The sequence below is a fragment of the Pelodiscus sinensis genome, chromosome 21 (genome assembly GCF_049634645.1).
Source record: "Pelodiscus sinensis isolate JC-2024 chromosome 21, ASM4963464v1, whole genome shotgun sequence".
NCBI classification, from domain to species: Eukaryota; Metazoa; Chordata; order Testudines; family Trionychidae; genus Pelodiscus; species Pelodiscus sinensis.
Genome location: NC_134731.1, coordinates 7,164,729 through 7,183,863, shown reverse-complemented (window position 1 = coordinate 7,183,863; position 19,135 = coordinate 7,164,729). Strand labels below are relative to the sequence as shown.

General features: G+C 43.9%; 1 protein-coding gene across 1 annotated transcript in view; it reads left to right on the top strand.

Annotated features, from left to right (window-relative positions):
- PPM1D (protein phosphatase, Mg2+/Mn2+ dependent 1D) overlaps positions 1-18,851 on the top strand; it is a 45,790-nt gene extending 26,939 nt beyond the window's left edge. The window contains exons 4-6 of the mRNA XM_025179227.2: positions 8,217-8,407; positions 9,994-10,236; positions 17,391-18,851. Coding sequence (XP_025035012.2) covers positions 8,217-8,407; positions 9,994-10,236; positions 17,391-17,945 — 989 coding nt within the window. The 3' untranslated portion in view covers positions 17,946-18,851. The remainder of the gene's footprint in view (positions 1-8,216; positions 8,408-9,993; positions 10,237-17,390) is intronic.
- Positions 18,852-19,135: the final 284 nt, after the last annotated feature.

Below are 19,135 nucleotides of genomic sequence, written 5' to 3'. Positions count from 1 at the left end.
AATGTTACTGGTCCTCCTAAAGCTTGTGAATGGGTTTACTGGTCCCCAGTATCAAAAAGATTGGGAACCACCGAGTTAAGATATTTCCATATATTATGCCACAGTTTTATGATTTCCCCCCTCCCTAGACTACAGTACAGATGCCCCCTTGTGGCTCTAGGAGAAATAGCTAAGAAATATTAATCCAGTTGTTTTTGTGCCAAATCCTTTCTCCATTTGCAAATGAGCCTGAATGAGCTATATGGTTACTGTACAAATCCTTGTAGAGATTTAATTCCTAGCAATGTTGCCTCATTGACTGCGGGAAGAAGAAATTCTGTAGCTCCTTTGCTTGCTCTGGTAGCCCAAACATCTATTCGTTATGAACGCTTAATTAAAAAAGTTATTGAGGGATAAATGAAGTTGGGGTTGTCTTTTTCTTTTTATTGTGGCTTGTTCAAGGAGACTCCCCCTCCTCAAAGTTTAAAAAAAAAAAAGATTATTTTCAATAGAAAAACATGTCACAGTAATGTAAGGGAAAGGTTTGATTTGAGCAATTCTTTTGTGACACATTTTTGCTTTGAGAGAGATGAGGGACCAGAGTTAACTGAAGTCTGAGCACAATATAAACTGGGTTTTTTGTTTTTGTTTTAACATACAATTGGGATGTAAGCAGACTCTAAAATGTGATCCAAAAATAGGGAGGGAAGGGGGAATACACTGCTTCATACTTTTATAAATGAGCTAGATTAGCCCCATGCACCACACAGGGCAAAGAAGAGTGGGTATTTTAGGGTTTACTCCATAGAGATGGAGTGTCTTGTGTAAGTATGCTGAAATCTTTTTGTGATTGTGTAACCTAAGCATTAGCACTGTGCCTGTTGGATAGACAGACATACCAGCTCAACCTCTGCCCTGGAAACTTAATCTAGAAAGTCGATTCCAGTCTCAGATCATTAGCTCAGCTGGATGCAGAAGGAGTGTCCCCAGAGTACAAAAAAATTCCTGGTCATAAGACTCTAAGACGGACAGGATTTTTAAGACATTGAGCAATATGTAGCATCACATTTTTAATTAGGAACAAAAGTAGAGTGTGGTCTTGGGAATGGAGCCTGCAACTCGTGATTTCTAATATTGGTTATACCATTAGCATGGCTGTAGACAAGTCACATGACCTTATGAGTGGTCCTGTGGCACCTTAGAGACTAACAAATATATAAGACCATGAGCTTTTGTGGGTAAACCCCACTTCATCAGATGAGTTGGAGTGGAAATAACAAAATGCAAGATGTATATAACCACAAAAGCAGTTTACCTGCCAATTGTAGGGCCCATGTTAATGAAGCTAATGAAGTAGACTGGATGTGAAAATGTGACTGTCAAAGGTAGAGATGTTAGCGTATAGCTGATTAACTGATCAGACTAGGTTTATCAGTTAATCCAAATGACTACACACAACCCCCCCCTTTGCTCCCTCTCTACCTATATCAGAGGCAGCAAGGGGGGGAGGGCGGGAACTAGGGCTTGTGGGCTGCAGAGCTCCCCCTCTGCCACCGCCCTATAGAGAGGCAGCACCACAGGAGGGTGGGGGCAGAGGGGAGCCAATATCTGCGGGTAACTGGCTTTTAATCTGGCTTTCCCTGCATGCCGGCCCAACAGAGCCGCCTGCCCTCTCTTGTTGCCTCCCAGAGAGGCAGTGTGAAGTGGGAGGGGGAACAGGCGGGTTTTGGTCTGCTCAGGGAGCTGATTTTTAAATGGGCTCCCCCTGGTGGACCGGCTCTGCCTGCTACTCTGCACTGCTGCCTTTGCTACAGATGCAGCAGTTCAGGGTTGGCAGGGAGTTCCCCAGGAGTGATGTTGGAAGCGCACTGTCTTCCAGCCCCACCCCTGGGGAGTATTTTAGTAATCGTGTAACTGCTAAAAATTGTTGGGGCTACATGATAACAAAAATACACGACATCTGACATGCCTAGTTGAAGGCAGGGGAAACTGGCTTTGTAGTAGGTTAGCTAGCTAATATCTTTATTCAAGCCCAGGTGGACCGTGTCAAATTTGTAATTGTAATTTCCCAATCTGTAAAAGGAGATACCTGCCTACTTTACTGTGCTGCTGAATTAATGTTTGTAAAGCACTCACCACTTAGGGAAAACTATGGGTTTTATCTCTTGGCCGTGGGTACGCACTGATGGTTTTTCTGACGCCGATATGTTTCTTTTCACAGTCTGTCTTTTACAGTTTGTCCCTTTTCTCTTGACCATCTGGCTCTAACAATGATCTTCACACCGTATCTCATTCATACAAACAGTCTTTCTCACAGAATCCTTTAAAAGTAAACAGCAGTGTTTTATTTTAAGCAAAATCAAAACAATTCACATCGAAGGCCCGGGCTTTCAATATTTCTAATCTCATTGACATAGACACAGTATGAGATCCTGTCTCTTTTACTCACTACACTTTAGAACAAGGAAATATAGGAGATACATACAAACTTCAATATTAAATATGATTATATTACCTTACATTACTAAACCTAAAATACAAATATAAAAAAGAATAAAACTTTCAGTCCTAACAGAGGGAATGAACAGAACAGAGAATCATCAAGTGATCTAGCCTCCATGAATGTATTTAGCTCTTTTTTGAACCGTTAAACCTCTGGCAAGGCGTTCCACAGGTTGACTGTGTGACATAGTACTTCCTTTTGTTTGTTTTAAATCTGCTAGCTATTAATTTCATTTGGTGACCCCTAGGTGCCTCATAAATGTGTGACCATTTTAAAATTTCTATGTGGGGTCCAAATTATATTAATGGGGCAACCAATCCATTCGAAGGAAGCCAAAATATCCATCCCCTTCCCCCACGTGTAAACGTGTAATTGCTGAAAAATTACATGCCCCAGGTCAGCTTGTCACCTGAGCTAGGTGGAGGATTCAGTCAGGTGACACTTTGCCTGGGAACATGAACAAAGGAGGAGGCGTGGCAGTCGGGAGGGTTGTGAGCAGTGGCTGTGAGTGAGTTTGTTTTCTGCTGGCTGAGGAAGAAGGGGAGCCAACCAGCCTGGGGGGCTGGGACAGGGGCCTGGGCTGGGGCTTTGGGGTCCTCTTTCCCCAAGATGGATTGTAAGAACAAATCTGGGCTATGCTGTGTCTCTGTTGTAGCTGCTGGCTGAGAGTCACATGTGACTGTGGATGGGGGCGCAGGGCCCGGAGACTCCCTCCCATTCTGTGACAGTGACCATGCCAGAATAAATCAGAGAGAGAGTGGAAAATAAAATCCACAAGTCTTGAAACCCAGGGCACGAGTCTAGTTTTTAGACCACGCTGCTTTCGTTGTCTCGTCCCTGCATCTCATACTGTCCAGAAACTCGCTTGTGACTGGAGAAAGGGAGACTCGTGCTTGTTAAAAAGCAAAGCTCCAGCCTGCTGCTGTGTTACATGCCACACACATCACAAAGAGCTTCAGGACAATGGGCTAAGCTACTGTACCCTGGGAGGACCATGTGCTTTTTGATTGACAGTGAGAATTCAGTGGTTAGCATCTCTCAAGTCTTCAGATGCCTTACCAGTGGCAGGAGAGGTTGCTTCTAGCACCTATAGCAGTGAAAGGCAACCAGAACTAGTGAGTGAGCCACATGAGCGGCCCTCTTTTATCCCAGCGGGCTGCAAGAGTGTTGCAACCAAGAGATCTGCCGGGATAGGGTAGTTTTGCTGATGACGCGTTCGTACCTGGAATTTGTGGGGTGTGGCGACTGAACCGTAACAGTGCTGTGATTGGCTGCAGAGTGCTCGCACCTCCCTTCACATGCCCTTGTTTAAGTGCTTACCACTATTGGAATATTGGCTCGGGAATAAACCTACACAGGCAAAAACCAGCAGACCCTGGCAACCTTGTGCATGGGCAGTGGTGGACAGTGTCTTGTGGGCCACCCATGCTCCTAATGGGCTGCATGTGGCCCTGGGGCTGACTGATAAGGTACAAGGTCTGAAAGGAATACATCTTCAAAACCACTCCGAAATCTTTGGCTTTCTGCACTTCTTGCAAGCTTCCTGTGCGTGCTGCTGTACTTCTCATTCTTTGGCTCTGGTCTGGGTTGTTAATGTGTTTTTAAAAAGGAGAATAATGTAGCTCTGTAACACGTCAGCTGTTTGAATCCCTCCCTGTAAGTGTTATGTACCTTGTTTATAGAGAGTTAAAACAGCTTTGCACTTTGTGTCTCCTATTTTGAAAACAAATTTACTGCCAATTAATTCCCAGGTGCAGCTAGTCAAAACTAGAACAGGAATAACTCGAAATGTGATTGTAAGAGTCTGATGGGCATTCTTCGTTTGGCCACACCTGAACACACCCTGATTGGATTGCATTATTAGGGCCCTGTGTGTGTCCAAGGTCGTGGAAGTTCTGGATTGTGTGACTTGCCACAACCTCTGTGACTTCTGCAGGAACCAGTATGTCTGTCCCAGGGCTTCCCAAGCAACTGGTTCAGGGACCAGTCACACCAGCCGTGGCTCTAGCAGACCTTGGGCAGCTGGCCAGAGCAGCAGTCATCCCCAGACTGGTGCTGCTGACTCTGCGTGTCCCCCCTTCCACCCTCCAAGATTTAATCACAGGTATTTTTAATGTAAGTCATAGACAAGTCAAGGCCCAGGCAGTGAATTTTTGTGTATTGTCTGACCTGTCCACGATTTTGATTAAAAATACCTGTGACTCAATAAAGGGTGGGGAACCCTTTTTTGGTCAGGAGCCACTCACTTACAGAAAAATCATTGAGAGGGGCCCATACAAGTAAAGAGTACAAAACAATAACTTGCTCCCAGTTGAGAATTACAACCCCGCACCAATCCCTCCTTGACTCACTCTCACTCAAGTCAGAGCTCTGGGCTACCTCCCACAGCGGGGTGAGCCAGCTTCTTAGACAGAGTATTAGATAGCTGTTGTTTAAATCTATGCAATAATATGCCCAACGTTGATTTATGTAATCTTAAATACATGGATATAAGGCCACCGTAGGGGCTAATCACCTTTCAAAATTGTTTTAACTTAACCTTTACAGATCACAAATGATTTTGTCAGTATTGCTTCTTTACCTCTTCTAAGGTACATCTCCACATCTCCACTTGCTGCGCTGGAAATCAATCTTCTGGTGTTTGATTTATTAGGTCTAGTTAAGACCCACTAATTCGAATGCCCCCATTGGTGCTGGTACTCCTGGAAGTTGCAAGGAGTAAGGGAAGCCAACACTCTCCTGTCCGCGTTCCTCTGTGAAAAGTGTCAGGCTCTACATTAAGGATGTTAAGGACTAGTCGACTATCTAATAAGCAAAAGCTTATCGGATAGTCTAGTCAACTGGTTGATCCCCTCTCCCTCCCTTGCTGCATCTATCAAATAGAAGTAGCAAAAGGGGGGAAAAGGAGTACTTCAAAGGGGCAGTGCTTCACAACTGAGCCCGGGGTCAGCTGTGCAGTGCTTCCCCTTTGAAACATGGAGGCGGTGTTCAAAGGGCAGTGTTGCATAGCTGATCCCCAGCTTAGCTGTGAGGCGCTGCCCCTTTGAACGCCACCTCCGTGTTTCAAAGGTGCAGACCCGCACAGTTGATCTCCGGCTCAGCTGTATGGCACTGCCCCTTTGAAACACCAAGGCAGCATTTCAAAGTGGCGCTGTGGAGCCCAGGCTCAGCTGGGGACTCCCCAGTTGACCCCAGCTCCGTGCGGCATTTCAAATCCGCAGCGCAGCATGGAGCCCGGGATCAGCAGGGGACTCCGCTGCACACGCAGTTCTGCATTCCTCCTTTGAAATGTACAAGAGCCCCAGAGCCCCACTGGGGGCTCTTGTTCATTTCAAAGGAGGAATGAGGAAGTGCCTATTGACTAGTCGAGTAATTAACGGATCAATTAACTGATATTTAACATCTTTACTCTACATAAGGTAAGCCGACACCAGCTACACTAGACCTGGAAGGTTGGGTTAAGGTACACAACTCCAGCTACATAAAATATGCAGCTGGCGTCAGCTTACCTTATGTCAAACTTGGCAACATCTTCACAGAGGGACACTGATGAGAGAATGTTGGCTTCCATTATTCCTCCCGACTGCCAGGAGCACTGGCATCAACTGGGGCTGCCTTCAGTGTTTGATTTAGCAGGTCTTAACTAGACCTAATAAATTGAACTCCAGAAGATTGATCTTAGGGGCAGCAAGTGGCGATGTGGCCTTAGAAGAGGTAAAGAAACAATACTGATGAAAGCATTTGTGATCTGACAAGGGTAAGTTAAACCAATTTTGCAAGGTGATTAGCCCCTACAGTGGCCTTGCATCATGTATTTAAGTTTACATAAACTTCGGGCATATTATTTCGTAAATGTAAACAACTGCTAGACCTAGCTTAACTACACAAGCATAGTTAAAACAATCAAGCAAAACAACTAGTTCCATATTTGAGTCTCATGCCGCCATTGATTACCATGGCAAGACTTCAGTTGGATGCAGGAGGGTTCTTGATGTACCTATAGAAAGATTATAAACTGAATGAGGAGTTAAGCTCTTATCTGTGGTGGCTATGGCAGGCAAGATTTGAACAAAACCTTTTTCTCTATGGCAATTACATGCACAATAATTGCTTCACTGGAGCTCAGTTTGACTGCTACAGTGTTTATTTTGATCTTGTTGCCAGCCAGTGAGCTTTGTTGTACTAGTCCGCTGATGGAGAGAGCGCCTCTGCTCAAGTAGGCCAGGCTTTTAATTAGCATTTACTAGAAGCGTTCCTGTTATCATCTGCTGCTATGAAAGTGAATTGGCTCTTTGAGGATGGCCCATTGCTGTTTGCTGTAGTGAAGTGGATTAATTGATTTGAAGTATTCCTTATTCTGGTTCTGAAAAACCTTTTGTACCGCTTGATAGTATTAAGCGGAGCTAAAGGAGAATGTCCTACTCCAGGAAGCAGGGAGACAAAGAGCTTTATTTTTATTATTTTAAATGGTGGGGCGGGCAAAGAAGATGTCAGAAAGCACCGTTAAAAGGTCACAAACCGTTACGTTTCTTGAAGTCTCGAGCTGAAAAACTGTTGCTTTTAAAAAGGAGCTTTTTAGATTCTAAATGCTTTTCCACTTTGAGGTTGAATGAATTTCTACTTTAAAGCTGTATGTTGCGTACAAGAAGAGAACCGCCAGTGTGTGGAAAATGGTAGGAAAGATTATATTGGATTCTCTGTTAATTTCAAACCTTCAGTGACCTTTCTAAGGAGTTGTTTGCTAGAATCAAGTGGAGGATATTTTCTATGAGAATTATTTTTCATTCTGTTCCTACAATTGTAGGATGCTGCAGAGAGGGCGGGTAATGTCCAAAAGTTGGACTTGTAGAGGTTACCCTTGTAGAAACCATGCTGTCAAGTTTGGAAGGAGCTCTCAAGAAAATATTGGAATAACAGCATAACGGTGCTCCTTGATTTAAAGGGACCAATTTGGAAAACCACATTTTTGTCTGAAAATTTTACTGGTTTTACAAGTAACATATACAGTCTTTATAACTGGGAGAAATGAATGAGAAAAAGGCACTTTTCTCTCTTGTAACAATTTTACTCACTGTATTTGCCACCTAAATATAGTCAATTTCATTGTTTCCTGTGTATTGAGTCAACTTTTCCCTTCCTGAAAAGACCCTAACAAACATCAACAGGGAAGAGAGAATCTCTTATAAACATGGTTTAAAACATGGGTTCCCAAACTGGGGGGATTATGAAGAAATTCCAGGAGGGGGCGTGAGGTGATCCAGGCCCTCCCCCCATTGTCAATCACCCCTCAAGAAAGAGCCAGGTCCGTCTGGAGCAGACTTCAAAAAGGCCACCTTAAAAAGGCAATACCTGCTCTGCTTTTAGTTTTGCTGCTAATTTTGTTTTTCGGCCCCGGTCAGTTCCTTTCCCCCCCCCTCAAATTTGCTGCTGTATTTTGGGGGAGGAGGGCGGGGTAAGGATTTCTCAAAAATCAAAAAGGAGGTGTGATGCCAAAAAGTTTGGGAACCACTGGTTTAAAATGAAGTTTAAAAAAAACCCTGAGTGACCTATCAGAAAATAGCAATTTAAAATCCAACAACAAAAACTCCTGATTGTCTTAAGAGAGTTGCATGGCTAGACTTCCCAGGAATGGACTTCACTGCAGGTTGGTGTTCAAGACTGCTGGTAATAAGGGGACACTGATGACCCTGGACTGACTTGTATTAAACATTTTCCTTGTTTTCTTCCTCCCCAGGTGATCTGTGGAGTTACGATTTCTACAGTGGTGAATTTGTTGTATCTCCTGAACCAGACACTAGTGTATATACGCTTGATCCCCAGAAGCACAAATACATTATTCTAGGCAGTGATGGGCTGTGGAACATGATCCCACCTCAAGATGCCATTTCTATGTGCCAGGATCATGAGGAGAAACAGTATTTTATGGTGAGGGCCTGATTATGCTGTCAGCTACTTAAAGGTAACATGGTAGCTCTGAACAGGGGCAACTGGGTGAAGGGGGCAGAAGGGGCTACTGGCCATGTGCCTCTCTCCAGTTCAGGGAAGGGCTGGGACAGCCCCCTTCCGCTCCAAGCCCCTCCTCTGTTCCGATCTCTCCCCGCCCTTGCTCCGTCCACGCCCTGCCTCTTCTCCCCTGAGCGATGTGGCACACGGTGGGGACTAGCAATGCCTGCAGCAGAAGTTCCTCCACTCCCTCCCCTTCCCCAGCGCCCGTGTTTACCGGTAGCGGCAGGTCAAGCAGAGTAACATGGCCCTGTTTTCCCAGCCGCATTGCTCCGCTTCCCACTGGGGAGTGTGGGGTGGTCCCGCCCCTCCCCCGAGTGACACAGTCAGAGAAGTGCAATGACATGGGGCTATTAGTTCACTTGCCCCACTAATGCTGGTAAGTGTGGGGCAGGAAATCCCTCCCCCACTGTTAATCCTCTCACTGGCTGCTGGCCAGCCCCCTGCTCTTCCTACCCATAGTGTTTGGGGGGCACGTGGCCCTTCGGGCCCCCATGCAGCGCCTGTGGCTATTAAGTCACTTTGTTGCTGTTACTCTATTGCAGTACATGTCGAAACAGGGTTGGGCAATTATTTTTGATGCAGGACCACTCCAAGGTTTTGCTAAATGATCAAGGGCTGCCCTTGTCTGTGCAAGGGGTGCCGGGTCTGGAACATAGGTTGGGTGCTCAGGGTAGGAGATTGGGGTGCAGGAGAGGGTGTGGTGTCTGAGAGGGAGTTTGGGTGAAGGAAGTGGTTGTGATCTGGGGCACGGGACTGAGGTGCAGGGTAGAGTGTAGGAAAGGTTCCCAGCCTGGGGGAGGGATGAAGGGTCGGGAACCTCTCCTGCACCCTACCCTGCACCTCAGTCCTCCCTACCTTGAGCGCCTGTTGTGACCTGGGGGAGGGAGTGGTCGATCAATTTTCAGATATCTCTGTTTCACTTGGAGAGTTTAAAGCATTTTTATGTTTGAAATAACAGTTCTGCACTAATCCACACCACTGTTGTAGGTGCAAGTGTGTAATCTTTTAAAAAAATTAGTAACATGAGTTTCTTCTGTGTGATGTCTTACGAATGAAGTACCAGTGTAACTGCTGTTTGCACTAGGGATGTACGGGAGTAGCGGAGTTGACTACTCACTTCCCCCAGAGGCAGCCAGGTGTGGGGAAGCAGGAGCTGGTGCTGGGTGGGGAGAGAGAAGGGAAGCCGGTTTAAAAGCTGGTTCTCTCCAGCACTGTCTTTTTGGTGCAGTAAGCAGAAGAGGGGCACAACCGCAGCATCCTGGAGCCTGTGTGAGCCGGGACAGTTCAATCCCAGCTCGAGCCAGCTCCGGGAGCTGACTCTGTATTTTAAACCTAGTAGGAGCTGGCTGCTGCTGCTAAGATTCATGTTTGAGTGAATTCTGGGGTGTTAGCACCATCATGTAGAGGTAAAGAATTGGAAGCTCTGTTACCTGACTCCGTCATGTTATGGCCACAGTAAAATGGGGGTGATGGTTTTTCTCTGTTTTATTCCTTAAACAACGAAGGGAGAACACAGACAGTCTTGTGCCAAGATGCTGGTGAACAGAGCACTCGGTCGGTGGAGGCAGCGCATGCTTCGTGCAGATAATACTAGTGCCATCGTAATCTGCATCTCACCAGTGCAGAACGGTCGGAGCAGCTGGGAAAATGAAGAGGAACTGTATCTCAACTTGGCAGAGGGCCCCTGGTACAGCAGCCCCGATATGGGCGCGATGACACCGTCCCGTTGCTGTACCCCTCCTATCAAGGTAAAATTATTTAGAACACCAATGTTAAGAATGAAACCCACAAATGTACAGCTAATTCTTCCGTCTGCCTCCTGCTTCTTGCTGGAGAGAAGCAGCCTTCTTATGTGACTTAAAATCTGATAGAGGGAGCTGAATTTGTGGCTGCTTGGTGTGATTGTGCCCAACTATTAGATGATACACCTCTTCTTTTCTTACCCATGTGTTCTTCAGTTTAGTCCTGGGAACATGAGGCAAGAGTGTAAAATAAGTGTTCTGGATTACTGGATTCGGAGACATTTAAAGTCTCTGCGTCATCTTAAGATCTTGACACTTTTTGAATTGAGTCGAGTGCTGACAACTGCAATCTATAATGATACAACGCTGACTGGTATATTTGTAGTTGATCTACAAATGGTCAGTATATAAATGTTGTGTACAGTGTCCTTCCTGATTAGAAGCACTTCTCCGTGCTACATAAACAGAGAGCGATTGGTTATTTTTAAGAGCACTTTTATTTTCAGGTTGGGAGAGCTTATCTGCATTTATCTGTCCATTTAAATTTTCATCTTTTTTTTTTTTTTTTTTTTTTTTTTTAAAAAGGCCTTATTTTACAGGATCATCCTTTGAATGAGAAGCTTTTGTCCATTAACATAGAAGGGAGGTTTTTGGAAGGTCTTTGCCATTTTGTTGTTAAAGACTAGGGTGTAATTGTGAGTGGATGTTTGTTTCGATAATTGCCAGTTTCTGCAAACTGGAATAGCTCTAGTGCTTTGATGTTCTCTAATGTCTTTGAATAGCCATCCTTTAGGCAAAGTAAAATGGAAAAACAAAGATTAGGACGAGAGTACTTAACATATGGTTGATATAGAGACCGCTAATAAAACAGCAAGTGGGCTTTTTCATTGAGTAGCAGCAGGAGAATGCATGGGAGGAACCAAAATCCGCTGAAAAGAAGTAGTAATCCCGAAGTCTTCTTTGGCAAGAGATTATCTGAACTGTAATTATTCGTGTGTTGTCAGTGGGGTGGGGTTTTTTTGTACAGCTTTTGAATTGTTTCCAACCTTCTGTCAAGTAAGCTTTGGGACATGTTGATGATTGAAAATGTCCCAGAGCTAGCATTTAAAATACATACTGTAAACACCCCCTCCTCATTTCACTCATGGAAAAAAATTCAATACATTCTTTGTGGTGTAGAAATCTGTGCTCCAGTAGTGAGGGAGACCAATACTGAAAGCAATGGAAGCTCTAGATCAACACTTAAGAGGAGCATCATTCCTTTCATGGCAAATTTCAAACTGCTCTTCAGTTCTCTGCCAGAGCTGCTCGGCTGTTTTTAAAGGACTGCACATACCCTCCTTGAAGTCCTCTTGCTGTTTTACTGCTACACACCTTGCATTTGCCTTGATGATGAGTCTTTCATCTGGTAGATAAGCACAAACTGTTACTTTTACCAGTTCAAAGCAGTGTTTAGCACTGAGATGAAGCTAACTTTTAATTTTGTTTGCCTACGATTGTCTCGATAGAGAAAATGACTTGAAGAGCTACAGCAGTATAAACTATATTGCTATCGCTATTCTAAAATAGCTCTCCATGGGTATGTCTACACTACAGAACAAGGTTGAATTAAGATGCACGACATCAGCTACATGAATTGCGTAGCGGAAGTCGAAGTACCTTAACTTGGCTTTTGGCGCTGTCCACACTGCAGGAAGTTGAAGGGAGAACACACTTCCTTCAACTTACTCCATGTGGAAGCAGCACTACCGGCATCACCCGGAGTGTCCATCTCCTTTCGAATTAGCATGTCTTCACTAGGCCCGCTAATTAAAACCCTGGATGTGGCAGCTTCGATCTCCTTGGAAGTGTAGACATACCCCATGTGACCAGAACATTCTGTTCTGGAATAAAAGTGACTTTGTTCCAGAATAATTACTCCATTTTGTGTGTGAAGTAATTATTCTAGAATAAATTTACATTTATTCCAGAACAGTGTATCCACACAGGGAGCTAGAGCACAATAACTTATTCTTCTGTAGCCATCCCAGTCAGTTCCCCACATAGACAAGGCCTTTGTCTTCTTTTTCTTAGCAGGGCCCTGATGGTAAAATTGAGTTGGCCACAAGCACATACGATGCTTACCATTTAATCTGCTGCCTCCATTTTAGTGCCCTTTTTTCTTCTTGCCCTGCTTTACAATTTTAATTTCTAATTTTAAAAATATTGATTTTATTTAGAAGAATTCATTTCTGCCCCCACTTGATTTTTTTAAACAGAAATGAAAGCATATATACCACAAATAGCACTTTTTAGCATTAGTAGAGGTTGCTGTTTTAGTAACAAAAATACCATCTATTCTCACAGACTCCGTATAGAAGTGGAAGGAAAGGAAAAAGTCGAAGCAGAAAGTGGAAAAAGAGAGAGAGAAAACAGGGCAACTGTGCTATCAGAATAATCTTGAAACATTTAAGGAAAAATAAACATCTCTAGGCAGTTTAGAATAAATGGAATGATTCTGCGTCTGTGTCCCCTTGTGTATTTTTGAGAGAGCTCAAAAAGGAGCTTCCCTGTATTTTCAGGTCATTATTCTGGCTTGACTAATAAGTAACCTTTTTGCAATGGGCAGGGAAGTAGCTTCTCATTACAGAGAGACACATTAATGATGAAAAGAGCAGATTGCCACACTGGGATTAACGTAGTGGTTGGCCAACAGGGTTTGCCGTTGAAATAGTAAATGCTTCTAAATAAATCTTCTGGGTAAAATTCAAACTCAAGAGGCAGCTTTGACTCATTTTCTTTCTATGAAATTCAAATTACATGAAATTTATAATTAATTAGCATGGGGCCCACATAGTGGGTAAATGAGGGCTGCATTGTGCTTTATTTCAGTGATAAACAGAAGCCTTTTAAAAAAGACACAAATTCAGTTTTTGGAGGGAGGATTAAAATAGCCCATGAGGGACAGAATATTCCCTACTGGTTTAAACTGTCAGAGTTGGACTTGTGCCTTAAGCAATGACTTCTGGAAGAAGGAAACCACCCCATGCTGCCCAGACCATACATAAATACTCCGTTGTATAATACTGTATATAAGGAGCAGAGAAGAGAATTGCTTCCTGATCCCTGTGCTGATCATACACCGGCCTTTTAAAAAATCCAGTATTTGCTCTGACAGTGAATTCTGCTGGTATATAGACTTTTTTTGGGGGGGGGGAGGCAATTTATTTGCTCTTCACTTAAGTCACCGATTTTGTTCTTATGCAACAGTAAGAAATGGATTGGTTTTTACCATGTCCTTCAAAATTTAAAATCTCAAATAGTCAGCCTTAAATGGAAGACGTCATTTGTAAAGATTCACAACCAGTATTTTTGGCATGTCAGGAAGCAGACGAAACCTCTCTTTTCTAAGGTGTGGTTTTTTTCAGATCTGCTGCCCGGTCACTTTTAACCAATGTGTTGGTGACCTAACCTTTGCAGAATGTATACAGAACTCCAGTAATGTTTGGCTTTTGGCTATGTTTACTAATTCCTCTCAAATAGCCACAGAATTGCTTCTAAATACTTTTTCTTCTGAGAACTGTATGTGGGGATAACATTAAGGAGACAGCCACAGATAATCTGATTTAAGGAGCTGAAAAATTGGGGCCTTTCTCCTACATGGTAATATGAAAGTCCAGGAGGCTTTTTCCTGGGTTACAGCTTTTTTGAAAGAAATCCTGGTACAAAAAGTGAACAGAGGTAGAGGGAATCCCTACATATTCCCTGCATCTGTGTAAATGAAACTAGTGGTGATGATACTGTCTTGAAATTCACACTTCCTCATGTGGGTAAGTGAGACATCACACTAGGAATTCAGATCTGCTTTATTCTTGTAGAGCTTATTTCTGTCTCTTCTAAGTAAGAGAGATTGTTCATGTAAAGAATATGGTGTTTTCATGTACGGAGAGAGACTACAAGAATTTATTTTCCAAGTGAAAAACTTCTGCCTACTCTTGTTTTAATAACCATGCCAGAAGGAGGATCAGTATCACAAAAACAGAGGAAGGTACCTGATCCCAGTTTGAGATCAGTCATCTAAACTGTGTATTTGGGCAGGTGTTAGATGTCAGCCAATGGCAAGATGTTACTGATGATGGTTCTTTATCCTCTTTTTATTCCTTGGAACTAAGTCTTGGGTGAACGTCTCAGCCTTTAAAAGTGGAAAGTACTGCTGATAAGAAAAACACTGTTGTCATCTTCAGAGAACAAAAGAAGCATTTGTAATCTTGAGTTTTAACAATCTCAGGTTTCCTATGTATCGATGATAAGGGGAGGCTCCCTCTGGGACCACAGTGCCTCTGCATTTTAAATGCAGTAAGAACCTGGCGGCTTTTACTATATTTAAAATGCAGAGATGCAGTGGTCCTGGACCGGCACGAGCTGGGACTAGCAGCCCTGGTTTGCAGTGGCCTGGACTGGCTGTGGGCAGGGGCTGCTCCAGCAGCAGCCCCTGTCCGCAGCCAACCCCAGTCACCGCGAACAGCAGAAGCCCAATCCACTTCCCCTCCCCCAACGCCCTGTCCCCATGCGGACAGAAGCTGCCTGCGGTGAGCCTTAGCCCATCGTGGGCAGAGACTGCTTTGCAGCAGCCTCCCTTATCCCTCTCCACTCGCTGCCTCTGATAGAGACAGCAGTTGGGGATGGGTGGGCAGGCAGCACTGTGGAGATGGTGCTGGGGGGAAACGACTTTTAAGCTGGCTCCCCCAGCACCAGCTCTTGTTCCCTCCTTCCCCTTCCCGATTGCTGCCTCTCATACAGGTGCAGCAAGGGCTGGGGGAAGTGAATAGCTGAGCTTAGACTTATTGGGTACTTGCTTATATCCCTACTATGGGCAGGTCTACAACACAGGACGATGTCGACCTACGGTACACAACTCCAGCTACGTGAATACTGTAGCTGGTGTCAACGTACATTAGGTCAGCTTGCCAAGAGGTCGCCACTGAGGGAAGTCAGTGGGAGAAACTCTCTCTTGTCAACTTCCCTTATGCTTCTCATTCCTGTGGAGTATCTGAGTCGAGGAGAGAGTGATGAGTGTCAAGTTAGCGGGTCTTTACTAGACCCACTAAATCGATCCCGGGGGACTGATCATCACAGTGACAACCTTTGGGTAAGTGTAGGCCTGAAGTAAGTGCAGTTACCTCTGAAATAAAATGTAGTCTAAAGCCCAGCGTATCCACTTATTTCTGAGTCAGATCATTTTGGTGCCAGTTATTGTGGCTGTTACTATTCATCCTTGAGATATTTCTATCAATTTTTTTTTTAAAAGGACAGACTTCCAACTGTTTCCTAGTGCTGTCAGCTGATTGCCCAGGAATGAATTTTGACTGGTCCATACGCTGTGTTCCTTTATTCTTCTCATTACCCAATTCCCATACCAAATTCTCCTGTACTCTGTGTCCTAATTTTCTGATTTAAGTTCCCCAAATCAGTTACTTAGCTATCTATATTGAGCATGGGGCTCAAGAGTATAATTGAGGAAACAGTTCACAAAGCACCTCCGAATGTGTAACCTATATGGGTTTGTTGGGTTGTCGCTAGAACTAAGAGAAAGAATAACTTCTAAAATACTGCCCATAAATGACTGTCATCAGATTTATGGACTAGCTTTGAGGATTCATGAATCTCAAACAGTTGAACTCACATCTATTAAAAGTCTGAATTTATCTTGGTTTTTGTGCAATAACTATCTACATTCAATTTACTTTGGGTCATCAAAGATTAAAATAATCTTTTGGTAATGTCCAGGTTTTTCACTGGAAAAAAAAATCCCTTTGATAGCCCAGCCTGTCTTCTGAAGTGCTGAGCAACTATACAGGCAGTCCCCGACTTACGCGGATCCGACTTATGTCGGATCCGCACTTACGAACGGGGCGAGAAAAGCTTCTCCTGGTCTCCCTGGTCTGCTGGGGGGGTCCAGCAAAGCCGCTGGACCCCCCCCAGCAGACCAGGGACACCCGAGCAAAGCTGCCCAGGCGGTGGGAGTCCCGCTGCCTGGGCAGCTTTGCTCGTTTGCCCTGGAGCAAAGCCGCCCAGGCAGCGGGACTCTCTCCACCTGGGCGGCTTTGCTCCTGTTGCCCTGGTCTGCTGGGGGGGTCCAGCAAAGCCACTGGACCCCCCCCAGCAGACCAGGGACACCCGAGCAAAGCTGCCGCCTGGGTGGCTTTGCTCCTGGGCAAACGAGCAAAGCCACCCAGGCGGCGGCTTTGCTCTGGTGTCCCTGGGCTGCTGGGGGGGTCCAGCGGCTTTGCTGGACCCCCCCAGCAGACCAGGGGGGCAGGAGCAAAGCCTTGGAGCACGCCCGCAGCGGGACAGCCCAGATTGATCTCCTGCGCGTTAAGTATAGATGTGGCTATAGTCTTCCCCCAGTTGTAAGGAATTAAGAGCGTTTCTTAGGTAAAAGGATGGAAGTAATAAAAATAATTCAGAAGTTAGTTAGTATTGTCCTGGGGACGTCTTTATTTCATCTCCTTTTACACCACTAGATCTCCTGCAGTGACAAGAGGATTGCTTCAGGCACCTGATAGCTTATGTAGCAGTAACTTACAAGTCTAAATGTAATCAGGATCGGGAGGAAGTGCCGCCTCCTCTTCTGCTGTCTGTCCTAATAATACTTAGCCATTCTATGATCTTTTTAATCTTTAAAGCACTTTGCAAACTTTCTCACAAAAATATCTGAGAGCAGCAGCATCTTTAGTTTGCAGATGATACTGATGAAGACTGGAAGTGCATGGCATTCTCTGCAGATATAATTTTCATTGTTGGCATTCAAAAGTAATGAAAAATGCAAATAGGTCCCATAGTTTGGTGACATACTAAGTTTGCACCAGTGAGAATAAGAATAGATGCTAAAAAAAGGCCAGACAGGTCTTATGGCAGACTGTCATAGACTTCTTGATGGAAATTGCATAAGAGTGGAGGGCTGAAGCTGCCAAGCATACATCCAGAGCCTGAACTCCACTGTGATAATATTCAGGTGTGTTTTGCATTTGGATCTGGAGTTAGATCTGTCTCGTAAAGAAGCTGTCATATCTATTGTTCAATATAGAGCCTTTCACCCAAATAGTGTAGCCATTGTCTGGGGTAACACAAGTGGAATAACGATATTGATGGATAAATAATTCCTTCTTTTTTAATCCCAGCTGCTAGAAGAGGATCTATGGCCCCGACTGAATTCCCTTGAGCCTGTTCCTTCTCTAATGCATAGCAGTGTGATCTTGGATAAATATTCTGAGCTGTCTGGGGAGATTGCTAAAAGCAGTACACCATTGGTGGTAGCATCCTCTAGGGATCCAGGCCTTCAGGAGGAAAACTGCAGCAAAACACTAGCTTTGAGGATTCATGAATCTTACAGCAATGGCTTGTCAGGTACCCTCTCCCCTGCCAATTCAGCAAATTCAAGCATAGACCAAAAAAGCTTAAAGATGTCCCCTAGTGGTCAAACAAAATCCCAAGAAGCAGAGAGGACACCTACAGGAAACTTTAAACGGACATTAGAAGAGTCTAACTCTGGCCCAGCTTTGAAGAAGCCAAGACGCAGCCTGGCTCGAAACATTGGTGTCCAGCCAGAAAGCCTGTCCACATCTCCACAGCGCAAAAACTCAAACAGGCTCACCATGCGGCGAAGCTTAAGGGGGCAGAAGAAGCTTGGCAATTCACTCTTCCACCAGACCAGAAAAGCCGTATGCGTTTGCTGAAGGGTGCCTGTGAGAGGGAGCACACTTTGGTCTGTTTTCAAATTTTGAAGTTGGTGCAGAAATTTGAAACTCTTCCTGTTGATCTTTTTTTAAAGTAGAAAACTTTTTGGTATTGAACAGTTTTATTCTCAGCCTTGTACTGCTTGTATTATAACTGTGAATTTTGTAGATGTGTAGGGTATGAGTCTCTGTAAAATGTGTGTAAATTTGTATTCCTTCATACAAAATGTAGTCTCTTCACCCTTCCCCCCCCTTGTATAATTGTTATAACAGGGCTAAACCTTGTTTTAAAAGAAAATGTTTAATCTTTTTTGTTAATTTACTAAAGTAATGAATTTGTATAAGCTTCTTGTGATAATTTCACAACTTTTTACATGAAGTAAATTATTAAATACAATGGAAGATATGTATTTTCGTAGTACTATACATCCCACCCACAGTGTGTCTTTTAGAGAATACTTTAGGCCTATTTTTTGTTTTTAAATTTTAGAGTTCTCTATTTAGAAATGAAATGGAGGCAGAGATGTTGTGTTACTTTCTGCAGCTCAGTATCAGTTATCTTAATTAAAATACTATGCAGTATCTTATTCAGTTGTATTTTTGTAACCTTAATTGTCAAAGTATTTAGCAAAAAAAAGTGTGTATTTTTTTTTCTGAAAATCCCAATCCCTCCTAAGAAGCCCGTTTTCATCTCCTGGAGTAATTTATGGCTTTTTTATTCATGCATTTGGTAGTGGTATTCCTTTTAATAAATGTGCTCCATAAAGGCACTTTTTGTTATTCCACTAACTGATGGTACTGCTAATTCCTTTCCAGCGTAAGTCATTAAATTATTTTATGATTTACAGTTTTCCTTGAGTATGTGGACCACATGTATGTTCACCTAAATAAAACAAGTGAAAACTTGCTGGGGGTGTCTTATGTTCAACTTCTTTAAACACTGTGATTTTTGTGTAGTTGTGCAGCTATGATACGGCTCCTTCCCTGTCCTTGAAATAGTCTTTTAATCACACTGTGTTCAGTCCTACGCTTTATCCACAAAAAAAAGGGGGGGGGGGAGGAGAGATAATGTGATGTACCATGGAGAGGACTTGTGGAATGAGAAATAGACTTGGATTAGACAAGTTTACTACTTCTCTTTGCCTCCACCCTGCCTGTGCCTGCAGGAAATTGATCTGCAAAGATACGCT